A 24,871-nucleotide genomic window follows, 5' to 3' on the forward strand; every position below is an offset into this window, starting at 1 on the left:
CTAAGAGGAGAGGTAAAATTTTCTATTATTACACCAACTTCCCTTCCCATAACCTCACCTATATTCTCACATGCATCGTCAACACACCTAAATGACATCTGTTTTTATACTTGAACACTTATAGTTTTGTATATCTCTCGAATACATAAACTTCCATTAACATAATACACATGGATACATGTATACACCTCCTTCACTTTTACTATCTCCTTCACATGATCCCAAGCATGTTATGAAATTATTCATAACCTCTTCAATTTCCAACTAAATGACATGAATACCAACTCCTCTTACACAAACACTCCATGCTTTTTTAACACATACCAACATCTATAACTCACATATCTTAAACAAGCATACACATCCTTCTCTTAACCTCACTAGTATCTTCATTGATATATATTTATATATATTGTAAATTCATATTCAAGCCGAGCTTCAACAATCTAAATCACTTGCCAAATTTCCTCCCACCTATACTTATAAAGCCACACCACAATTAAAGAATATGAAACACAAACACAAGAAATGCTTTCTTCTAGCAAATCTGCTCATAGGTATTAGATCGAGCACTTTGTTGGCATCAATGAAATGCTAAGAAAAACTTAGCATGCAAACTAATACAAATGATTGCTTATACAACAACCTTAAACTTTAACATCAACTTCCGTCGTATCCATGATCATCACTCTAACTCTAAGTAAGCATGCGAGCTAATAATCAAGTCTATCACAAAAAATAAATAAAAATTTAAAATTAATAAAAAAAAATAATAATAAATAAATAAATAAAAAAAGGCATAATTTTCAATTGCAAGGTTTCCAAACATTGAGATCCAAGCTCAGGGGCAGATATTATATGTTTATGTATATATTTAAATTTAATTTTTTAAATTGCGCCCCCTCCCTTTCCACACCTTAAGATTTTGTGTCAAGATCCGCCATTGTCCAAGCTATCAATGAGGGTTGCTTGGAGGAATAAATTAATAAGGCAAATTATAGAAGTTAGCTTAAGCAACTAACCCACAACATCCCTAAAAGGTGTCATTCTAATTATGATCATGCATCAACTAAAGAACTCCGGACATGGAATTCAATGAGTGAAAACTTGTATAAAACTCAAAGATCTTGGAAGATAAAAGCAAGATAAAGCCATGTAACTCTTGCTAATTTAAGCTATAGCATGATAAGAATGCATACCAAAATTTTAATTTTAATTTTTAATTTTAATGAACTCAAGATGAAGGTCAGCCTCTCCTTCTCCTAGGGCATGCTCGGTGTGGTGGATGAAAGAAGAAAGATAAAAGAGGTTTTAAGGTTAATCCTTGAATTGCTATAGTACTTGCTATAGTAAAAGTACTAAGTTGCCATTTTATAGTTTCAGCTACAGTAAGACAATTATGGGTTGAGTTAAACCTATAATAATGCTATGTCCAAAGGTAGATAATATGAGGTATTGCATTAACAACCTCTTTTAAACCACTTGATTAGCATTGAAAGTTAATAGTCCATTAAAAAATAATAATACATTATATTATTAAAATTCATATTTTTTACTGGTAATTGTCAAAAACCCCTTAGAAGTTTTCTTTATTCATATTTGCCCCTCCCAAATTGGGTATTCCTAAAAAGGCATTCCTTTTTCGAACAACTTACTTTTCAGTAATTCTGACATAAAGATAGCTAACGTTGACATGAATGACCCTTAGTTTTTTTAAGGGGAAACACATAATATTAAACAAAAAGGTGAGATATTAAATAGAAAAAACAAATATTAAATGAAAAATAACATATTAAGTGAAAACATATGTGGTTACACATAAACACACAATGTTAAACAAAAACTATAATTATTAAGCAGAAAGTGTATGTTGTAAGTTAGAATAAATTGACGGAGTGAGATGCAGTAACGGAAAAGGAAGTGTACTGAAATGGAAAGGACTATTTGGGAAGTCAAATGTAAGAGGGATTGTTTGGGAAGTTTTGAAACTTTCAGGGGGCTAAAAGTAATATTCCCTATTTTTTATAATTATTTAAAAAATATATTTTAAAAATATATATTTTGTTTAAATATATTACCTAATTATTTTTTATTAAATAATGAAATATTTTTATTTAATAATTATATCTATAATAAAATGTGTAATGTAAATAGTTAAAATAATGAATGAAATGATTGTGGCTCCATAGTATAACCATTATAGGAGAAAGTTTAATGAGTAAGAGTTTAATGAATTGATGAGGTGTCATGAGATTCAAATTAACTACTAAAAATGCCTTAGAGCATCTTTAATGGAGTTTCAATTTTTTAGGATATATTAACTAATTATTTTTAAATCATAATTATATAAATATTTATTATGAATAATTGAAATGTTGAGTGAAATGACCGTAAGTCCCATATGATAGTATAACTATTACGGGAGATTGTCTGATGGGTAAGAGTTTAATGTAATGATGAGATGGCATAGCCATTAAACTTAGATAGTCTAACCAATTAAAATGCATCTAGCCCATACCACCTCAATAGTAAACATGGCTCATGTTCCATTAACCTCTTTATTTGGATGTCTAAAATGGACAAAGTGAGCTTAGCAACTATACTCACTCATTAGATTGTCATTTGGAACCTTCCTTTTTATTGCCAGAGTCATTCATCGATAGTTAAGGTGATGTGACCTATTAGAAACCTCATTGCTGTCAAGAATAGCTCTACAATATCTCTAAAATGCATTTGTATGTTGGTTAGGCTCTACTTAGCTATTACCTTTGCATATCATGTGGATTTGTATGCCCATAGATGGAGATACTTAGTACACTTAAGATTCCTATTAACCTTTTGATTGTCAATTTAAAGCTTTAGTTTCAACAAATCGCCGCTTGCAAGCACAAATCGAGACTTCAATCTCTCATTCGGATCATTGTGGATGTTTGAAAGATTAGCATCCCCATTGTGACTCGATAAAGGTAAGACAATGCTTATACATGTTGTAGATATCCATAGATGACAAGAGAAGCATTAGCAACTGGTGGTAGAGCTGCAAGCACAGTTCAGTTAGGTCACATGGGTCTATGACCATCTCGGTGAGTCGAGCCACGCTCCCACAATTTGACCAATGTGACATACCTTGAGGTTAAGCCTTACTCCCACCAGGTTTGACTCTAGTACAATACATTTCCCCTCCATTACTTTTCCAATGGACCAATACAGGTTTAAATGTTTGACACATGTCATATATGCTTTCAATGGTTAGGATTTAAACTTAGTTAATATCATCTTTTCACACCCCATCCTAAAATGATCATATTGGCAAAATACCCTATCTTAAGTGTTATGCTTCAATTTTTTAAGTGTTATGCTTCAATTTTTCTCTAGTCTCGTAGAATTCACTGTTAGAGATACCATGTTGAACAAATCATAATGACAACTCACAACTCAAAAATATGAAGATGTCTGGATTTGATAATATCAAGTAAAGAATAATAAAAATGCAAAAGGCTTGAGTTCTCTAATTAAAAAAAAAAAAACTCCAAAGCTGTAAACTCATTCATGCAAAGAGGTTACAACTCGAAATCAAAGGGATAAACATCAATAAACAAACAAAAAATTAAGCTCAATAAAAAAAATATTTAATCATCCTCTTCAATGAGGAAATTGGGAAAAATCTTGGAGAAAATCAACAAAATAACAAAACAATGAAATATACCATATCTCATTCTTCGGTGAGAATGTCAGAAAGAGTCAAATATTTTATGGTCTTTTTTTCACAAAAAAGTTCAAAGAAGAGTTAAAGACACTAGATGATGATACTTTTGATCACTATATTCATTCTTACGTTTCAAGAAAACAATCAAGTATATGTATATACAAATAAATCATAGCTAGGGTTTCTATGAATCAATAAAATAAGTTATTTTATGTTAGGTCTGAGGGCATGGATTGACATTTTTGACAAGCCAAGAGGTGACATGGCAAAATGAAAGGTGATGTGGAAATGAGGACTTGGAAAAATGAAGGAGTGACTAGGATGATGATGTGGATGAAGCTAGGCGTTATGTGAAGCAACAAGGGCTAAAAGATCATGATGAAGACTATGTTTAGTGAATGGACCATGTGATGATCAAATTAATTTTGGAAAGTGCTTCAAGATAAATGGATCTCTTCAAAAAGGGTAAGTTTTATTTGAGGTATGATTTGTTCTATCCTTTGGTAAGATCCGGGATGATAAATCATATCTTTGATAGAACTCATTTTAGAAAAGATCTATCTTAAATAGAGGAATATTCTATTGTTGGCAAGAATAAATATCATCATGAAAATTGCATGGAGCTTAGTTTGGTGTGAAGCTATCTTTGAAGACACAAACTAAGTTAGGCAAGGACAAGCCAATGAGATTATCAAAACCATATTTAACAACACAATTTGAAGAAAGATCCAAGAGCTAATTATGGGTGGAGTTATTCAAGGAGACTAATCATGTATGGAGATTGATTAAAGATTACATGAGATATGATTAGAGATTTAAAGATTCAAGCATGGATGATTGAAAATCATGCTTGAAGATATTGAAGGCTAAACTTGGATGAGATGAGATCAAGTTTAGTAACAATATTTCCATGAGTCAAACGAATATCATTTGGGAAGACCAAACTTGGACCAAGTTTGGAAAGAAGATCGGGAGATCTTCGGTGACCATCTTTGGTGAGATGTTTGCGTGTGCCTTAGTAAACACATTCCTCGGGAGAGGAGACTTGCTGAAGTGACATGAGGAAGAAAGCAGCTGCAGGCAGGAGGAGTTCGGATCGAGTCAACTGCTATGAGATGGACTGAAGGAACCGGGAAGGTTGAAGGTCGTAGATTCGGGTGCATCTGGCTAGAACTTAGTCATGTTTAGTAAGGTGGGTAATGTTGCAACTGGGTGTTGCAACATCTAACTTTGGAAGGTGTCCAAGTTAGGAAAGTTGTGGAGAATTCTAAAAGAGGAAGGTTTATTTGGACGTCGGTGCGTCTATATAAGATATCCTGCTTGAAGATTTAGGATGCACCACGAGAGAGAGACCCTTTGGTGAGGGTTGAGGAAAGTGAGCATCGGTCAATCTTAAGAGGGTATTCTTTGTCTTGAGAGAGTAAGAGAGTGTTGTACTCTTTATTCAATAACCTCTTTTAGTGGATTGTTTTCTCCGGGACTGACCCCCCAGATGTAGGCAAGGTTGTGCCGAACTGGGTTACCAACTTGTGTCTCTTTTTTTATTTGATTGTGTGTGTGTCCAATCTTCAAGTGAGTTTTTGAGTGAATTATCCTACCACACTACTCATTGGAACTATCATTTTATTTTATATTTTTTGCCTTATTTTTAATAGAGACTATCGGGATAATTAATATTAAATATCATCCTCATTGGAAGTGATAAACTAACATTCACCTAAAAATTTTAATATCAAAATTAATTTATGATTTTATATATTTCATTAGTTACCTATAACAAGGTGAGGACATATATATTTCATTTTGCTTGTATATTTTTTTACTTATTTTAGTGATACTTACAAATAAACGATTTTCTTTTCAAATTTAGCTATAAGTCTGCATCTTGAATTAAAATTATATTTTGAGATGTAATTTTTAATAAAATTTTTTTAAAAAAATTCGAAACCTTAACCTTCTCTGTGAAATTAACTTTTTCTATGAAAGTTGACCGCACTAGCCATACCACCACTTATATATTGCAGTGATAGTAATAAAAATTTACAGAATAAATATTCATATAAAATTATTATAGATTTGTACATAAATTTCGAGAATATATATGGAATTTGTTTGGGCCATGAATACATTTTAATACATATAAAAATCAATAATAATGTGAAATATGGGTGCCACAACTCTATTTCGGACAAAAAAAAAAGACTTCCAAAATAGACTAAGATATACCACTTGCTTTAATAAACTAATATATTAGGTTGCGGTGATATCTAAGGTAAATAATCCCAAAAGATAAACTTAATTTGAAAACAAGAAGTTTCATATTAATTCTGAATGCAACTTCTTACACCCCACACGCAATTGAAAAATACACTGAAATTGTATTCTATTAAATTAATTCTCCTTTAACTTCCAAACAAAATAAAATTAATGCCAATGTGAGAAACTGTTAAATTCTATGAAATAAGTATTTTATCTTGGAGTATAATTTATAAGTAATTTATTTTCGTGTTAAACACAAAAAAATTATTATGAAAATAATAAGTGTTGTAAAAAAAACCCGAATCACACCTTTGTCATTCCTCAAATAAATATATCTTTAAAATGATTAATCTAAATTTCCCAAATTAATAATTTGTACTTGTGTTTAATATAATTTTAATATTTAAAATTAATATAAAAACAAAAACATTGTTTGATTCTCTTTCACAAGCTATAAGATGACTCCATCTTGGAAAATCTAATCTTGAGGAGAATCCAACGGATGAAATTATAGGCGCACGTTAGAACCATGTTCTATATAAAGAGAGCTGATTCCTTGAAAGCGGTAACTTGTTCCCCAGGCCTCATCCTCTCGTCCTTAGTCCTCCTCCGGCTTCTCCGTGGATGGCCGAACCCTAGCTCCGTCCATCTCCTTCGAATCACCATCGCCTCCCGAGTCTCCGGGGCTTGCATTCGAGGCCGATCTCCCTCGGTGCGTCTTGGTTCTGGCTCTGGGATCTTAAATCGAAGAAGAGCGAGCTCTTTGGGAGACTTCTTCGAGATCTATAGTGGTTTTGCTGTGATTGGGATCTCTTTCGATTTCTTTCCATCTGGTAATGCAAGAAGCGTTTTTAATGGATATTTCTTTATTTTTATGATGATTTGGATCCCCATAGCCTGGTTTTAGTGGCATTTTTGTAATTTTAATTTGGGGGTTGCTCGAGATTTTGGAACATTTCTATGACTTGGATTCATTCCGTTCCAGCGATGCTAAAAAGAAGATCTTTGTGGATCGTTTTGCATCTATTGTTGATGATTGGAATCGCTGAATCTCGTTCTTGGTGGCATTTGATCGGAATTTTGGGGTTTCTGTAGCTATTTTTGGACCATTTGCATTGTTTTGGATCTATTTCCGTCCAACGAAGCAATAATAATTTCCGTAGATTTTTCTCTTTTTCTTTTGATGGTTTGGGTCGCGACTCTCATTATTGGTGGTGTTTTCTTTTCATTTTTTGATTGATGTATGATTTCGATCCATCTTGTTCGAATGTTTTTGGATCAAGTCTAAACCTCCTGATTTTGGATGTAGAATTTATAATTTGTGTGGATGCATGGTATTTTATGCTTCTTTCTTTTGTTGTGTTAGGTTAAGAATTAGAGCGAATTCCAGATGGATGGAGCATTGGGAGACGGTGCTTCGGATTCGATCCTGTTTTCAAAATGGAGGAGTGATTTCTCGAGGAAATTCCAGTACTATCTGGATAGATCCACCCCGCATCCTGTTGGGAGATGGCTAGGGACCCTCGCTGTGGCTGCCATCTACATTCTGCGTGTTTACTTTGTTCAGGGTTTCTATATTGTATCATATGGCCTGGGGATCTATGTGCTGAATCTGCTGATCGGGTTCCTGTCACCAATGGTGGACCCAGAGCTGGAGGTTTTGGAAGGGGCCTCCTTGCCTACAAGGGGATCAGATGAGTTCAAACCTTTCATCCGCAGGCTTCCTGAATTCAAATTCTGGTATATTTCTTCCCCACAAAAGCTATGGGCTCTGCTTACTTGCATTTTTTATTGCCACTCTTTCCAAACACAGCATATTCAATTTTTGAATTTCATTTACTAAATTGCATTTTGATGATTATTTATATATTTATTTTTGAAACTAATATTCCTTCTCAGAACTGTTCTTGTTCTGACTGATGTAATACTTGTTATTTTTGTCGCTTTGTAAATGTTACATTTTCTTTTGGTCGACAATATATCTTATTGATGCTTAAAATGTTACCCTAATTAGGTAGAATATGCCTTCTTTCCTTTGTTGGAGGGCTGTTGCTTGGTTAAGCTATGAGTGCTATGTGTTCTCATGGCATTGTTTTTGCTTCAACATAGATTTTATTCATCTTGTAGTTCTTTCATCCCTTTGATTGCACTTCATTTTCAATGACTAGAAAATGTTGTTTCTTATCTTCAGACAAATGATGCACTGAGTTGGCATGGATTTCGTGGAAATTTGATGGCATATTGCTTTAAAATTACTCAGTCCTGACTGAGCCATGCTTGTGAGATACCAATTATGAGCATAATGTTGGTCATAGTTGGCCATATATGCCATGTGGCTAGGTCTTTTAGGAGCTGAGCTTTGTTAAGGCAAGAAGTCTTTGCCCCTGCTTGTGTTAGGCTCTTGCTTAAGCGGAGCTCTGTTGGCTCCTTACTTGCAAGCCAAGCTTGAGCTTGACTTAAGCTCTAAGCCTCTAACTGATCCGGGCTGTGCTTTAATAAAAAATGTCTATTTTGGGATTGATCCCAGGACTGATTCATGCGACTTTTCCAATAGAGGTTATAACAATCATTGTAAAGCTATAAGCCAAGCTCAAACTCAGCTATTTAGTGAAAATAGAAAGATGCAAACTATAAGTAATGTTAATTATACAAAATGCATACTAACCAGGGTAAGCCAAGCTGTCAGCTCAAAATTAATTTTGAGTTGTAAAATCTAGTTGAAACATAACTTGTTTATTCAAGGCTGAAGCTGAACATGAACTTAAACAATGGCAACTAGAGCAGCTCCTGCACCTTCATTTACCAGCCCTATACATGGCTTATGAACTCGATATCGATCTTAATGACTTCATTGTGTAATTTCTTCTAATAAGTCTTAGAGAATTCATGAATGGATCTGTGTATCTTTATTAGAATTCACCTTATTGTTTGTGTTTTGTGTTTTCTTTGGTGTTGTTACTAATTGAAAGTCTCATTTATGCCAAGAAAATTTGTTATTGTTTGGAAAAAAATATCCTTGGTATTTTATGATCCAATGACTGGTATCTTGAGGAAGTATATTCTTCTCTTAAGGTTGTTTGATATGGGAACATTTTATATTTGGGTGTAATTTACAAGTCCCTAAAGGCTGTTATAACTTACCAGCCAAATTTTGGTAGAAATGCATTAATTAGGATTTTTATAGTGATCATTCGACTCAGACTAATTAGTTACTCTAGTTTCTATTCTGACCGTAAATCTGCCAAATATATTTTATCAGACAAAGCTGAGATAGAATTTGATTCTGTTACAACATATTTGTTGAGTGTTAAATGTAGTAGTATCATGGAGGACAAAAACTATCAAGAGAGCTCCTTTTAGAAAATTTTATCAGGAGGGCGATCATATCATAGGTGTTTTGAGATTAGTGAACCAAGTCAAGTTTCAACTTATTAATGTTGATTTAAATTGTAGGCTTGTTTGTACTCCCCCTATTGTTGACTAATCTCAAAGGGGCGTGTATGGTATGATGAACCTCATAATATTTTTCTAAGAACTCTTTAGAATTTCTGTCCATACCATGGCACATATTTGAAAACACTAGTTCTTAGTATAATTCTGCAACAGCCAATTGCGTTTACTAAGCAACCTTACCATTGTGTCAAGACCTGCCCTCAGTTTTGTATTTAAACTGCTACATGACTGTAATATAGTTGGATGGAGAATGACAACTAAATGCAAAATTCACCTTTGGGTGTGTAGTCAGCTCAAATGCAGATATCTTACCATTGTAAGCAAGAGATTATTTCCTTGGTTATAATGTTAGATGGCCTATCATATATTGATGGGGCCTTTAGTAAAGGCTTATGCTCAGTATGTTGGCTGTCATGTATGACTTTAAATGTTAGACTGGTTATCCAATTTGGATTATTTTTTATTACTATTATGCTTATGTTATATAATTGTTAAACATGCTGACTGAACTAATATTTTTCTCAACAGGTACTCCATAACAAAAGCCTTATGTGTGGCTTTTGTGATGACCTTCTTCTCCATATTTGATGTTCCTGTCTTCTGGCCAATACTGCTATTCTACTGGGTTGTTCTTTTTGTCTTGACGATGAAGCGCCAAATCCTCCATATGATCAAATACAAATATGTTCCGTTTAGCATGGGGAAGCAGGTGAGCCCAACACCTGCATGGTAGTAATTTTATGAGTCTTGCCCTCCTATATGAAGAACTATAATAAATCAAAGCTAATCTAACTGCATTATGAGGATCAACTGCTGCAAATGCCCTGCTATTTAGCCTAGTCTCCCTTTGCTTTTAACAATTTGCCTGATGCTTGCAATCCACACAATTGCTGGCTGGACTCCATATAATTGCAACAGACATGCATCAAAATATTTCCCTTACCTGACTTGCAAATGATAGGCCTGTCTCATTTAAAATCATATCACAATATTCTTATCATTGATATCTATGATTTTCTTACCTGTTCTAGTGCAAGTATCATACTGTGGGTTTTGGATTGGTAATCATTAACCACTGCAATGCTGCTATATTCATCAGGCAGCATCCTTAGTTTTGTAAAATTTTAGTACAGCTACCAATCTTACTTTGAATATTTAATGCAGCATTCAGTTAATTAATATAGGCATTAACTATTCAGTATGCCCTAATGATTAATTAAAGCTTTTCTTACAAACTAGGTGCACCAAGTTAACTGCCCAACTCTTTGATGACTATTTATTTATTTTTTGTAAATCACCAACAATGCAATCTCATAATGCATTATATGGTGATTGATGAGAAGTCTATTTGGTAGTTCGTAAAAGTAGCGTTATTCTACCCTGATAACCTAACCTTTCATTGTTTGCTATCGATTTTTCTGTCTCCTCGTTTCCCATCCAATTTGGTTTTATTCTTTGTTGTGACAGAGGTACAGTGGGAAGAAGACAGCTGCAAGCAGCAGTGCATCCATGGATTAATGAGAAGAGGATGGATTCTTAAAAGAAAAAAGAGGAGGAAAAAGAAAAGAGGTCTAATTGAATGAACATGCTAGATTTTCTTTGTCATTTAAACAATTGGTACTCTTTTTGGCAGGCTTGTTTTTTGGCTTGCCCTCATTGAAGGGGCGAGCATTTATTCTCAATTAAACAAGGAAACCCCTTTATTGGGTGTTTGTATATCTGTCTCAGTTCAGTTCAACCCCCTGAATGCCATGAACTTTATATAGCTCACTAGTTTGCACGTTTGTATTAATTTTCAAGCTTTAATTATGCTATGAGTTTTAATATTGCGTTTGCGTTCTTTATATAAATTGGGTTACCAATCTCTTCCAGTTAAGTTCAAAAATTAATTTGTGGTTTTCCAATATTTGACTTTTTTGTTTAATTCCAGGGAAGCTCCATTTAATACCCTTTTTGCATATGAGGTTTTATTGTTTTATTCATCTCTGCATGTCAACATACTGTTTACTGTGCCATGGTATTCTGCTCAGTGGAAAAGTTTTTGGTTACATCATCTCTAATGGTCTGCAAGGTCTGTGTGAGGATAAGAAAAATGAAAGAAGATTGATCACTGTTGTGGTCAGTCAAGGGTACATTGTTAAAATAGCTCATAGGTGTTTGGCGTCCTTGGAATCTCGTGTGCTAGCCCATAGTTTGTTGATTTTTAAATTCTTTATATTAATGTTTTATATAATCCGTGCCAGAGTATATTCCAGGGTTTGTTTTCATTTGCACATTGGGTGATGGATGACATTGTTGTTATTATTATTTATTTATTTATTTAGATGTTGGTTTATTCTCAAATGACAAAGATAAACTCACAAGCAAACAATGAAGCCGGAATAAAAAAATATCTATCCCCAGAATTCAGTTCACTTTATTCCTGACCAATGGAATTAGCAAAACTACGACTTTTCCCAGTAACAGTAATACGATGATGAGATATAAAACAAAGAGTAGGTGCAAATACCCTACACTGTGATACAAAAATTTATATTATTCGCCATACGATCTGCAGATCTATTGATGACACTGGGTCGCTGATAGAGCCTCACCAGAGCTGGTGAGCTCGATTTTCACTGAGCGACATTTCCCGGGAGTTGTGAATAGTGGTTGCAGTACGAATCTGGCTCGATACCACGTGAGCACGTGGCCTCGTCCCCACTGCTCCACCTGGCGCCATGCGACGCCCTCGGCTCCCAGTGGGCTCGCCCCTGCCTCTTCCCAAAAAGTTTATATTATTCAAGCATTTTCTAGGACATATCCCTCCTTGTCCAGTTACAATAACCACCACATCTACCTTATCCAGGCATACCAGTTAACCACCTCATACTAGCAAATATCTTACAGCCTTTAGAACAAACATCATGGTATCATTACAAAATAACACAACCAAGCACAACTCTCACTAGTCTTAAATGCTTCTCAACAGGTCCTTTGCTTGGCTGAAAATCAAATGGCGAGTCTATTGCCTCATCCTGCCAACCAAGTCTCGTTGCTTGACAAGTCTTCCTGCAAGAAAGAGATAAAGCAAATCCATGCTCATATGATCAAAACAGGCCTTGTTCTTGATACTTTTCCTGCCAGTAGATTGCTAGCTACTATCTGCCAATCCTATGACGTCGAATGCTTGAATTATGCGCGTCAAGTTCTTGAAAGAACCGAAAATGCTAATACATTGATGTGGAACACCATGATCAGGGCTTACTCCTGTAGTGACAACCCAGATGAAGCTATACTCATTTATGTACAGATGCTACACAATGCAGTCCCGTGGAATACGTACACCTTCCCTTTCTTGCTCAAAGCTTGCGCCGAGGTGTTACCAGACATGGAGGAAAACTAAGCAGATACACTGCCAGATTATTAAGAATGGCCTAGCTTCAGAGGTTTACGCAGCAAATTCTCTACTCCACATCTATGCCAAATCCGGTGACTCCTTTTCTGCTCGCCAGGTATTTGATGGGATTTCATACCGTGATGCCGTATCTTGGAATTCAATGATTGATGGATACACTAAGAGTGGCCAAATTGAGATGGCTCGTGAACTGTTTGATCTGATGGAGAGAAAGAATGTCATCACTTGGACATCAATGATTGCAGGGTATGTTGATAGCTGCTTGTTTAAGGAAGCTTTGAAACTATTCCGAGAAATGCAAGTGATGGAAATTGAACCAGATCAAATGGCACTTGCCAGCACACTTTCAGCGTGTGCGCAGTTTGGTGCTTTGGGTCAAGGGAAATGGATTCATAATTACATTAAGAAGAAGAGAATTAAAGCAGACGCAATATTAGGGTGTGCTCTTGTGGACATGTATGCAAAATGTGGTGAAGTGGATGAAGCTTTGGAAGTTTTCAGAAAGATCAGAAGAAGAAACACACCTGTTTGGACAGCCACCATCAATGGTCTCGCACTCCATGGCCGGGCAACAGAAGCTCTTGATTTGCTTAAGGAGATGGAGAGGGCAGGACTAAAGCCGAACAGCATCACATTTACTAGTCTTCTTATAGCCTGCAGTTATGCAGGAATGGTAGATAAGGGGAAAGCACTATTCAAAAGAATGGAAAGAGACTGCAAGATAGAGCCATCAATCGCGCATTATGGATGCATGGTAGACCTTCTTGGTCGAGCTGGGCTATTTGAGGAAGCTGAGGACCTGATCAAGAGGATGCCAATGAAGCCAAATGCAGCCGTTTGGGGAGCTCTGCTTAATGCATGCAGCGTTCGCAGAAATTTTGAACTAGGAAGGCATGTAGGAAAGATACTGATTGAGTTGGAACCTTACCAAGGCGGCCGATATGTACAACTGGCAAACATTCTTGCAGCTGAAGGCAAATGGGATGAAGCCGGGATGGTGAGGAAGCTGATGACAGAGAGAGGAGTTGCAAAGGTTCCGGGCCATAGTTCAATCAGTCTGGATGGAGTTGTCCATGAGTTTGTAGCCAGTGATCAAAAGCATCCACAGATTGGAAAGATAACACGAGAGTGGAATAAAATCCTCAAGAGATTGAGAGAAGAAGGATATGTACCAGATACTGAGAACTTGTTGCTAGATTTAGAGGAGGATGAGAAAGAAACAGTAATCCATTTGCACAGCGAGAAGCTTGCTCTTGCTTTTGGGTTAGTCAGTACAGCGCCAGGAACGACAATTCACATTGTCAAGAATCTTCGCATATGCACAGATTGCCACAATGCAACAAAGCTCATCAGCAAGGTTTATGGCCGTAAGATAATCATGCGTGATAGGTCCCGTTTTCACTGTTTCCAGGATGGAAGTTGTTCCTGCAGAGATTATTGGTGACAACAGTTAGTTGTAGCTCAAGGCTTCATGACCCAAATAAGAGCATTCCATATGATACCAAATCAATGTATAGAAACACAAGCAAGATATTGGAAAGTGAAATAAGCAATCATTCGAACCTTAAAAAATGCTTCAGTGAAGATGGTTGTATGAGGAAGACCTCCAAGGATGCCTGATAATTCTCTAAGATTGGGCTTATGAAATAATTAAAACCTTACTTGATGAGCAATACAATCAGTAGCATGCAGTGGTAATGGGCAAGGATACTCTGCTAAAGCCTGAAGCTGAAGTACTTGCTTGTGATGACCATTTTGCTTATTGGAAGGATTCATCCAGTCAGCTTTCTAGATATTTAGACAAATAAAACGAAATTCAAGTGGACCTAGCTGTTATATGCCCAATTGTCATCAAGCATAAATAACAATTAAATAAGCTAAATTAAGCAAAATCAAGTTTAAAGAGAACGGCAATTTCTTTGAGCATGTTTTATTGAAAGGAAACATGACAGTTTATGCACCTCCCAATTATGTTTTTTGATGCACAAAAGAAAACTGAAAATTTGTTTTTCTTCAGCTAATGGAGAGATGTTGCTCTGCAACCCATGACTGCTCGGGCTCTAATTGAACTTTCCCTATCTGAGATGAGAACAAAACCAATGTAAGACACCTTTACATCTTCGTAAAGCCTCAGCAATTAAGATCATGCTAGTACCTGTGCATTTTCAACACAGACAAAGTCTTTGTAGCAAGATTCCATCTGCAAATGTGGGTTCCATATAACAGCATCTGACCAACTGGATTGCCAATAACATAAGATTGAAGAAGATCCATATAGACAGAATGTTAAAAAACTATTGCTGGTGCAGACAAGATACATACTTCTTATTTTGTATGGTTATTATATCACCCAATCCATTGTTAAGCTGGAGTTCTTTAGGTGCACCAAGGTAAATACAATCAACAAATCCAGGAAAAGTTATAACCTCCCTACATGAAAGCAAGATTAGTTAATAGTGCATATACCACAAACTGGACCCAACTCATAGATGTCACAAGAATGTTCTTCAGGTACTCTAGCTAAAACTTTTGATGACAGTAATATTCTAGAGACTGGGCAAATTGAGATACATTTTTAATGGTGCATTTTTTATTAATTCTGAAGAGAGATGAACCCTGACCTCTCCTCCTTACCCTCCAATGGGTTAGAAGGGTCTGGGTCTTTATTCAATGTCTTGCAACCTTTCAGACCTTTTACTGATGCATCAGCTGCAGAAGCCTGTAAAATCATTGAAGGGAATGCCACACCTGATCTTCAACTATTGATATTTAAGACATTATCGGAGGAATGCACTAGTACAAATGAAATTAAACTAAAGGTTGCTGTCTCTTACATGGAAGTAAGTATGCAACGCAGAGCTAAAAGAGAAAGGCTTCTTGTCTGTATTGGTGATGGTCAGATAGGTGGATAAACTCTTGGAATGCAGCACAACCTGCACAAAGTTCAGAATGAGTAATCTATCCAGGACCACATTAACAGGTGATAGCTTATTACATAATTAGAACTTCCTCACACTACTATCAAATACAAATCTTCTTTGGAAATAAGCTTCTTATGTAAGATTGGAGAAGTTTGGCTATACATGGATGAAGAACAAACAAATTGTTCACAAAAATGAATAAAAAGATAGAATTTAAAGGTAATTATTTAATAAAAAGAACTAACAAGTAGTTCAAATCTCTTTAAATGCATAGGCACAAACTAGTCAGGACAGCAACAATTGTTATAAAAGGAATGTGTAATAGTAATTCAAATGATTTTCAGATAGAGATCTGAATTGGTTGACATGATGTGATACTCAAGGTCTAGCACTAAAGAGTTCTCCCAGATTCAATATTGAAGGGAAAGACCTACCAATCCTATTAAAATATGTAAAAATACACAATGGATTCATCAACATGATCAAGAAAAGAAGTTAGAAAGTATCCGCATGGACACTGCAGGGACTAAATGAATTATGGAATATATATGGTTGGCGCTCAAGCAGTGAAATTCCATGCAGATAGTGTGCGTCAAGACTGGTGAAAATTAATAAAAAAAACTAACAATCCACTAAGCCTAGTGTAAGCAGTGTTCTTAAGAAATTGTTTATTTGGTGCATTGGGAGTGAAATAGGCATGGGTGATGGGATATTAAGATCTTTAGAGAATGACCTGTGTAATTGTGCAGCAGCTAGGCTGTATAAGGTCAAGAACATATCCAATGCAATCAAGCAGAGATAGAAGTTTCCATGCATATCACACTGAAGATACTCAGAATAAAAAGGTGAAATGCACAAACGACAATGAGGCACATTAAAGCATATTGCACTGACACTCAAATAAAAAGTTACTTTGGAGATCAATCTGCATTCGTAGAGATTATAGAATGACATCTAATGATATTTAGATCAACTAAATTGCTGGCTATCTTAAGTTTTAAATGATGCTGCCCTTCTATGAATGCTAAACATTAGATGAGGAATTTGGGGTGACCTTATACAAAGCTTGAAAGCAGAAATCCCACATTGAGTGGCTGTAAGAATCATCTTTGAGCTCCAAAGTTACATTGGGACTACCTTCAATCTCATCAGAGTTAGCAACAGACCAGTTCATGTTCCGTGAAAATCCATGCTGTCAAAGAATATAATAAATTCTAAATGAGAAGGAAGCATCATAATTTAAGATGATCAATAATATAAATACGGAGGGGGCAGAAGAAAAAAAAATTTAGCATCATCAAGAGCAGAGATATAGCCAGCATATGGATGAGTAACCCAGCGTAAGGATAACAAGATTCAAGGGAAAAGATTGAGGCAAATATTCAAATTATATAATAAATTTTGACTTCCATCTAAACACCACCTCTCAAACAATTCATGTTACACATGTAAGCATCCATTACTTTGTGAAGGGGGAAAATCTAGCTTTCGCAAGTCAACTACAAAAATATAAATATTACTTCATAAATATTCAAATCCATTTGCTGCTCATGAATAAAAAATTTAGAAATTTCACGAAAAAAGGAACCAAGTAAAAAGGCATAATGAATGCCTCAATTCAATGTGATTAAGAATAGAATGTGTACCTGCTGCATAGGACCAGGTCCAAATTGTGGGAAACAATGTGGGATTCCACCACTGATTCCAGAACAGACAGAATTACTTAGAATAAATGCAAAGTAAAACATAAAATTACTAAGATGACTTCATATAAGGAAGCTACATTGAAAGAAATAAACAAAGAATAATAAATTGCAACCTTAATATTCAAAGCCTCCCAAGAATTCAAAACAATATGTAGGATACCATGGTCCAAACATCTTTTATTTAAATTATAAAGTATCATACAAGTCCTGCTATTGAGGAAGTAAACTAGCAACTGTAGAGATAAAATCAAATAAATGGGATATATACAAGTCACACAACATATACAATGTATTACACAAGATAAATAAGTCGTATAAAACCTGATAGGCTTCTTCCCATTAAATACTGCATCTGGTCGGACAAATAGAAGGTCCCTGCCGCTCGGGACTTTTCCATGACGTGACACAACCACCAAATAGATAGATTTCAGTTTTACTGCAAACAAATGAGATCTTTTCAGCGCTATAAAAGCTACATTTTTCAAGCTTATTATCTTTAGCCACTAAAGAGAAATTATTGTTTTACTCACTACCAGTTTCCCATCAGAGGCAAACCTACCAAGAGATAAGGAGGGGGTGGAGGCTTTCATAGGCGACCATGAATATGCCACGTAGGTGCAGACAAGTGGTGGTCTAAGGGGATCTGGCTTCTGCAAGCTTGAGGTGCTAACTTGATGATTGATTACTGTCAGAACCTTTATCACTACAATTGGATAAGCTAAGGAGCTTAATCTCAATCTATTCAAAAGTTGTTGTGGGTGGACATTTTAGAGTCTAGACTGCAGCATTTTCATTCCTCGAAGTTGGAATTATATCAATTATTATTCTTCTACAAATGAAGCATATCCGTCAATATTAAAAGCCTCTTGTAGGTGGACATTTTAGAGTCTATACTACAGCAATTTCATTCTTAAAATTTGGAATCATATAAATTCTTATTCGTCTACTATTTCTCAAATACCATTTTAAGTTCTCAAATGATGTGCACAACCTGATATTAGAGATTTGGCAAAAAGGCCCTAAAAACCATGAATTAACTAATTACATTTTTTTTTTTCCTCATGATTTTTATAGTACACATTTCATCTAATAATTTTCTCATCATAGGCCTTCGACATGGTATCAATTCATGCAAAATTCGGTTTTTAATTCACAATACGTAGCATGGAGTCCATAAAGCACTAAAATTTCTCTTCATCCATTCAACAGACGGATCCTCGCAAAATACATAGAATCACACAAATGAATAAACATACTGACCTTCCATTTTCCGAGCTGAGACAAACCTTGGGGAAGTCCACCATCCCCCTCCACAATCTCTAATCCTAACGAAGCAGCTTTCCCACCCAAACTAGCCATGGCGATGCTCAGCGGCCTGCACGAATCGAACAACAACAATGCGCCTTTTATTCCAAACAAAACAAAAGAACTCCAATCCGATTATTACCTCCGATTCTGGCGATGGCCGGAGATCGATGAGCTTCGAGACTTCGGGACGGAGATGGACGCCACAGCCGCAAGGGTTGCCATTTCTCAATGGAATGCTGAGCTTCAAAGCTGTCTTTTTATTTCCATAATATGCATTTCTATCAGTGAATTTTTTTTTTTATCTTGATCCTCTTATTTTTTAGAAATTAAGGAGAACCTCGTTTCAAATTTTGTGAATAAACTTGTTGCCTATTCTAGTCAACAATTTATTTATAAATTCTTTAGATAAATTTATCATTAAAATTTATAAAAAATATAAATACATTACCAATCTTATGTTTAATATCAGGTTTAGTTTAGTAAAAACTTTTAAGATTTGAAGCTATTCGGAGGAAACTATGATGCAATTCTAGTAATTTTTGGGTTGATATGTAAAACTACCTTCAAGGATGACGTCAGCATCATCCAGGGGCCCCACAGGGTTTGTCTTCTTCTGTAGGATAGTAGAACAGGAACAGCTTATTCCTGGAATATACCTCAGTAGATAATTCTAATTTGATGTTGTATATGATCTTTAAACTTTGGGTTTTAAGGAAATTTCGTAATCAATACTAGTCATAATTGTATGAACAACCTGAATCTAAAAATTAGAGACCAAGACTTTACACACGTTTACTTGTTAATATATAAATATACATAGAAAAGCGGATAAATCACATAGATTAAAAACTCAAGTGTAAATAAAGTTAATAGAGGGCTACAGAGAAAAAAATAAAAAATAAAAATCACACAATAAAAACAAATTCACGAAAAGTAGATAACAAAACATTAAAAATAATTAAGAATTAAAACAACACAAAGGATACACTACAAGAGAAACAGGAATTTAACACGATTTATTTGTCACGGTTTTAATTCCATGCCAAATTTATCACGGAAATTGGTGCCAAACCCAAAGGTAGTGACAACGTGTCGTGGTATTTGGCACGGTTACTAAATCGTGACAATTTTGTCACAGTATTTCGCACCAATTATTTTTTCGTCTAAAATTTAAAGAAAAACCCATGCTAAATGCCGTGACAAACACAACAACCTTTTCTTTGTCACGGTTTTTGGCACGACCAAGTAAAACCCATGCCAAAAAACGTGACAATGGAGTACAAGGCATTTGATACGGTTTTTGGCACGGTTTAGTCTTCGCCGTGGCAAAAACTGTGACAAACACATTTACCCTTCTTTGACATGGTTTTAGCACGGTTTAGGCTTCACCGTGCCAAAAACCGTGACGATGGAGTACATGGCATTTGGCACCATTTTTGGCACGGTGTAGTCTTGCCTGTGCCAAAACCCGTGACAAACACATCAACCTTTTCTTTGTTATGGTTTTTGGTACGGCCAAGCAAACTTCATGCCAAAAACCATGACAATGGAGTGCAAGGCATTTGGCAAGGTTTTTGGCACAGTTTAGTCTTCGTCGTACCAAAATCCATGACAAACACATCAACCTTTTCTTTGTCACGGTTTTTGGCACAGTAAAGGCAAAACCGTGCCAAAAACCTTGGCAATAGAGTACATGACATTTGATACCGTTTTTGGCATGGTGTAAACTTGGCCGTGCCAAAAACCGACACAGTAAAGGCAAAACCATGCTAAACACCGTGACAATAGAGTACATGACATTTGGCACCATTTTTGGCACGGTGTAGACTTGGCCATGCCAAAAACCATGACAAACACCTCAACCCTTTATTTGTTATGGTATTGGCACGACAAAGGCAACACCATGCCAAAAACCGTGACAATAGAGTATATGACATTTGGCGTGGTTAAGGATTGACCGTGCCAAATACTGTGACAAAAACACCATATCTTTCTTTGTCACGGATTTTGGCATAGTCAAACCTAAACTACGCCAAATACCGTGACAATAGAGTACATGGCCTTTGGCATGGTTTTTGGCACGGTTGAGCCTTTGCCGTGCCAAAAACCGTAACAAACATATCAACCTTTTCTTTGTCACGGTGTTTGGCACGGTAAAGGCAAAACCATGACAATGGAGTACATGACATTTGACACCGTTTTTGGCACGGTGTAGACTTGGTCATGCCAAAAACAATGACAAACACATCAACCTTTTATTTGTCACTGTTTTTGGCATGACCAACCTAAAACCATACAAAAAAACTTAATTTTACTCTATATTTATAATAATTATATAATAATTGCAGTCTATTTATTATAATTACTTACCCACAATAAAAATTAATTTTTTGATATTGTAATTTAAAATTAAAATAAGTCAAATATTGGTTTGGTACTGTTGTTGTTTTTATTTAAAAAGTTTTATATTTGATAGAACTCTTAGGCCCTGTTTGGATAACCCAAAAATCCTATATAATCCGTACATTATGGAAAAAAAATATTTTTACGGATTTATGGTATAATGGTCGTTTGGGTACCAAATTTACACCCCAAAAATATGCCATAATATGGGGATTCTGCAAGAAAAAAAATATTCCAGTGGGACTGGAATATTTTTTTCTTACGAAAGTCGTGGCCCTTCATTCTCCCTCTCTCCTTCACACCAATTCCTTTCTTCTCAAAAGCTTCACCAGATCCAGACCCTCAATATGATGCGTTGCCGACTGCCACGCCCAGAAGCTTGAAGTCGTCGCCGGAGTGGAACATCCAAAGCATCCTCCCACAACCGACAGCTGTGTCGCCGGCTGATGAGCGACCACACCGACGCCTGAAGCCACGATAACAAGGTTTAGGGTTTGATCTACGACTGATCTAAGCCACGAAAACGGAGAGGTATGTTGAGTTTTTCTTTCAGATTTGTTTCTTTCTTCTCTGTCTAATGGTCATGCTTTCATTTCCAAGAATAGCTGAATCATTTTGAAAGCTGATGCTTACTTTTTGGAATATTATGCTTCCATTGGATCGTGATTTTATTCAGAGAAAAGATTGATCTTGATTTCCTTTAGAAAGGTTTGATTTTTTTTTTTTGAATTGTTTTGGTGTCGTTGTGGTTTTGGATTGTTCCATATGATGATCAATAACTTCTTATCCTGTTTTTTTAACTTTATGTTTCAGTTACAATAGCAATTATGTTTATGTTTTAATGAGTTAAGTGGTTGATGTTGTAGCTATGGCCCTTCTTCATCTATGAAAACCATGCTGGAAATATGTTCCCAGCTTTGAAATCTCCAAAAAGCCCTATCTTGAATTTCAATATCATGTGCTTGCATTTTTGTCACAGAAGAAAAATGTCATTGTAAATTTGTAATGACTTGAGTGTTGAAGGAAATTGTGATGAAGGTTTTTTTTTTCTTTTGTTGGTATTGTCTTGGAAGTCTTGGCTGTTGAAGGTGTCCTGTTCATAAAGATGAAAAAAGCATTTGTTGTTGAACCATCAGTGGTTATGTGATGTTGATTTTTTTTTTTATAACAATATATTTATTTGTGAACTTTAGCCTGTTGTAGGAGAGTAGGTTTGTGATTATGGTTAATTGCAAGATCAGGTGATGGTTGCATTGAGTAGATGATTTTCTGAATGAAGTTCACTTGGAACAGGGCCTCACAATCATACATATTGGGTTTTAGCACACTTTCGAATGACTTATCTTCATGTGTGAAACCCCACCTGTCTGTCCAAATAGAATGCCTCAACATCCCAACTTTTTGGAATAGTAAGGATTTGATTTCATCTGTCTAATTTTGCATGTTGGTAAGCAAAGATGATGATCATGATTGAAGATTCTATGTATTCAATGCATTGGGTGATTAAGTCAAACTTGGCAACAAATTGAACAAAAAGCATTACTCAATAAAGTAAAAAGGCAAATATAAATATTATCTAATTTGGAGAATATGACAAGTTCAACTTACAAAAATGAAAAATTAAAGCTCAAAATCATTGCTAGTATGAATTTATAAAATCCATATAGGCATGGAAGTCATCAATCTTATTTTTAATATTATTTTGTCATTGTAATTGAAAAGATAAAAACAAGTATATGACAAATGTGATCTATTCAAATTCAAAAAATTCGAAGTAGCTGGCCAAAGCCAAAACCAAAACCAAGGCAAGCATGCTGTTGTTTTGAGGTGTTGTCTTCTTAATGCTTAAGGATATTCATAGTGGTGTTAATGATCTGCTAATAATATGTTTCTTGATTTTGTGATAACTGTGTGTCGTTTCTGCTGTAATCACCTAGTGATTTTAAATTACAAATGTTTCAGCCTTGCCTAAACATCATGATTGAAAGTTTTAATTGTCTAACCATCAATGGTGAAAAAAGATTTTGATTGATTAGCTATGTGAGTATAACCATTACATTTTACAGTGCTTGATTAGTTATGGCAAGTGAAGGTATGGCAAGTGAAGGAAGACATGAAACTAGGGCAAAGTGGAATGAAATACACAAGGCTCACCTAGTAAAGTTATTAGGTGAGTATAATAATCCTGCGTACCGTTCACAAAATGGATGGACCAAAGAAGCATGGAACAAGATGGTACGTGACATGATAACCAAGTTTTCCATTCCAAGCATCATCACAAGCCAAGTCAAAGCATTAGAGCAAGAGTTGAAAAAAACCTATAAGCTTCTAAAAGGGTTTTCTGAATTAAGTGGCTTTGGATGGGATTATGAAAGACATATTGTATCGGCTCCTGATGATGTTTGGGCACCACTACTAGAGGTATGTACATACATAATGACTGGTTTCATAAATTACAACCATCTAATTTGAAAAAAATCAAACAGAGGAATCGAGATGCAAGGAAGTGGCATACTAGACCGTTTCCATATTTCATGGCATTGCAGGAGGTCTATGAGGGTAAGCATATAGTTTCTAATATTTTACATTTATAAACTTGTATTTCACTGACATATTATATATTTAAAATGTAGGGAGATATGCTGAAGGCAAACGGTCTCGTAGTATAGAAGATTATGAAGATATCTCCCAATCACCAGTGCACACCCCAAGTCCAAGTGTTTTTACTCCAACCGATTCAAGGCAACAATCACCTACACACGAGACTGAGGATGATGATATCATGCAAGTGGAACCACCTAGTTCTCAACCACGGAATCCTCAAGCTCAAAGTTTAAGCAATGAAATTTTTCGGGGACTAAGAGATCAAGATGGACACAAAAGAAAAAGAGAGCGAAAAGGGAAAAAGCCGCAAGATTCATCATTCAATATGGATAAATACATTGCATTTCGAGAGCGCGAGAACAAAGAATATCTCAAAGTTCTTAAGGGCACTCAAGTAGTGGAAAAACACACAATAGAAGATTGCATGAACGTGTTCAATCAAATGAGTGGCATTTTCACTGAAGAAGAAATGTTCAAAGCTACCCAAATTTTCATTAAAGATAAGAGTTATCGTGAACTCTTCTTATGTCTTCAGGAAGATCATAAAGTGTCATGACTCAAAATGATGTTCTCCAAAATTGAGTAGAAGATGATTATGAACTTGTTATCTTGAACTTGAATGTTTTCATAAGCACAATTTTGTATCTCATGAACTTGTTTTGATTATGAACTTGTTTTCATTATGTGTAATTTTGATTGTAGGTTTTTTTTTTTTTGCATGAATTTGTTAATAAGTATCCTTTTGTCTTGTAATATACTCTATAATGCTATTTCAGTATAGGCAATGGTTTCGAACAAGACCCAAGATTCATTCATTCAATGGTACTCAGCGATACAATGGATAAGAAACAATTTTATGATTGCCACACACCTATGGTCAAGCTCGGCGATAGATACAATAATCATTCCACATTTGCATTGCTATTTCATCTCTTTTACGAGCACCTGCATTTCGCTCAGAGTTCATGGTGTCAACATCCTCTCCATATGACTGATCTCCATTAGGAACAATAGTTTCTTTAGCTTCATTATCGAAATCCTCAACAACATCTGTACCATTATGTATACGGATGAAGTTATGCAACATACAAGCAGCAACCACTATATCAGTTTG

The 24,871-nt window shown here is 35.5% G+C and overlaps 4 protein-coding genes across 4 annotated transcripts; 3 read left to right on the forward strand and 1 right to left on the reverse strand.

The window, feature by feature from the left end:
* Positions 1 to 6,546: 6,546 nt before the first annotated feature.
* On the forward strand, positions 6,547 to 11,210 carry LOC120259329 (protein RER1B-like). Its single transcript, XM_039266918.1, has 4 exons — positions 6,547 to 6,798; positions 7,332 to 7,705; positions 9,947 to 10,127; positions 10,886 to 11,210. Exons 2-4 carry the CDS (start codon positions 7,356 to 7,358, stop codon positions 10,934 to 10,936), a joined length of 582 nt encoding a protein of 193 aa, XP_039122852.1. The 5' UTR covers positions 6,547 to 6,798; positions 7,332 to 7,355; the 3' UTR covers positions 10,937 to 11,210.
* A 979-nt stretch (positions 11,211 to 12,189) lies between these two features.
* Positions 12,190 to 14,372, forward strand: LOC120258526 (pentatricopeptide repeat-containing protein At5g66520-like). Its single transcript, XM_039265970.1, is given in 2 exon segments — positions 12,190 to 12,779; positions 12,781 to 14,372. Coding segments are annotated over 2 exon segments (1,845 nt in total). The 5' UTR covers positions 12,190 to 12,413; the 3' UTR covers positions 14,260 to 14,372.
* A 274-nt stretch (positions 14,373 to 14,646) lies between these two features.
* Positions 14,647 to 18,813, reverse strand: LOC120258527 (putative glucose-6-phosphate 1-epimerase). The gene is given in 11 exon segments (XM_039265971.1): positions 14,647 to 14,894; positions 14,971 to 15,052; positions 15,138 to 15,245; positions 15,437 to 15,534; positions 15,650 to 15,748; positions 16,791 to 16,928; positions 17,383 to 17,434; positions 17,764 to 17,834; positions 17,836 to 17,878; positions 18,703 to 18,734; positions 18,736 to 18,813. Coding segments are annotated over 11 exon segments (855 nt in total). The 5' UTR covers positions 18,802 to 18,813; the 3' UTR covers positions 14,647 to 14,828.
* A 4,434-nt stretch (positions 18,814 to 23,247) lies between these two features.
* Positions 23,248 to 24,313, forward strand: LOC120258666 (uncharacterized protein At2g29880-like). The gene is made up of 3 exons (XM_039266116.1): positions 23,248 to 23,574; positions 23,640 to 23,712; positions 23,787 to 24,313. The coding sequence occupies exons 1-3, from the start codon at positions 23,248 to 23,250 to the stop codon at positions 24,311 to 24,313; spliced, it is 927 nt and encodes a 308-aa protein (XP_039122050.1).
* Positions 24,314 to 24,871: the final 558 nt, after the last annotated feature.

The sequence above is a fragment of the Dioscorea cayenensis genome, chromosome 4 (assembly GCF_009730915.1).
Source record: "Dioscorea cayenensis subsp. rotundata cultivar TDr96_F1 chromosome 4, TDr96_F1_v2_PseudoChromosome.rev07_lg8_w22 25.fasta, whole genome shotgun sequence".
Classification (NCBI taxonomy): domain Eukaryota; kingdom Viridiplantae; phylum Streptophyta; class Magnoliopsida; order Dioscoreales; family Dioscoreaceae; genus Dioscorea; species Dioscorea cayenensis.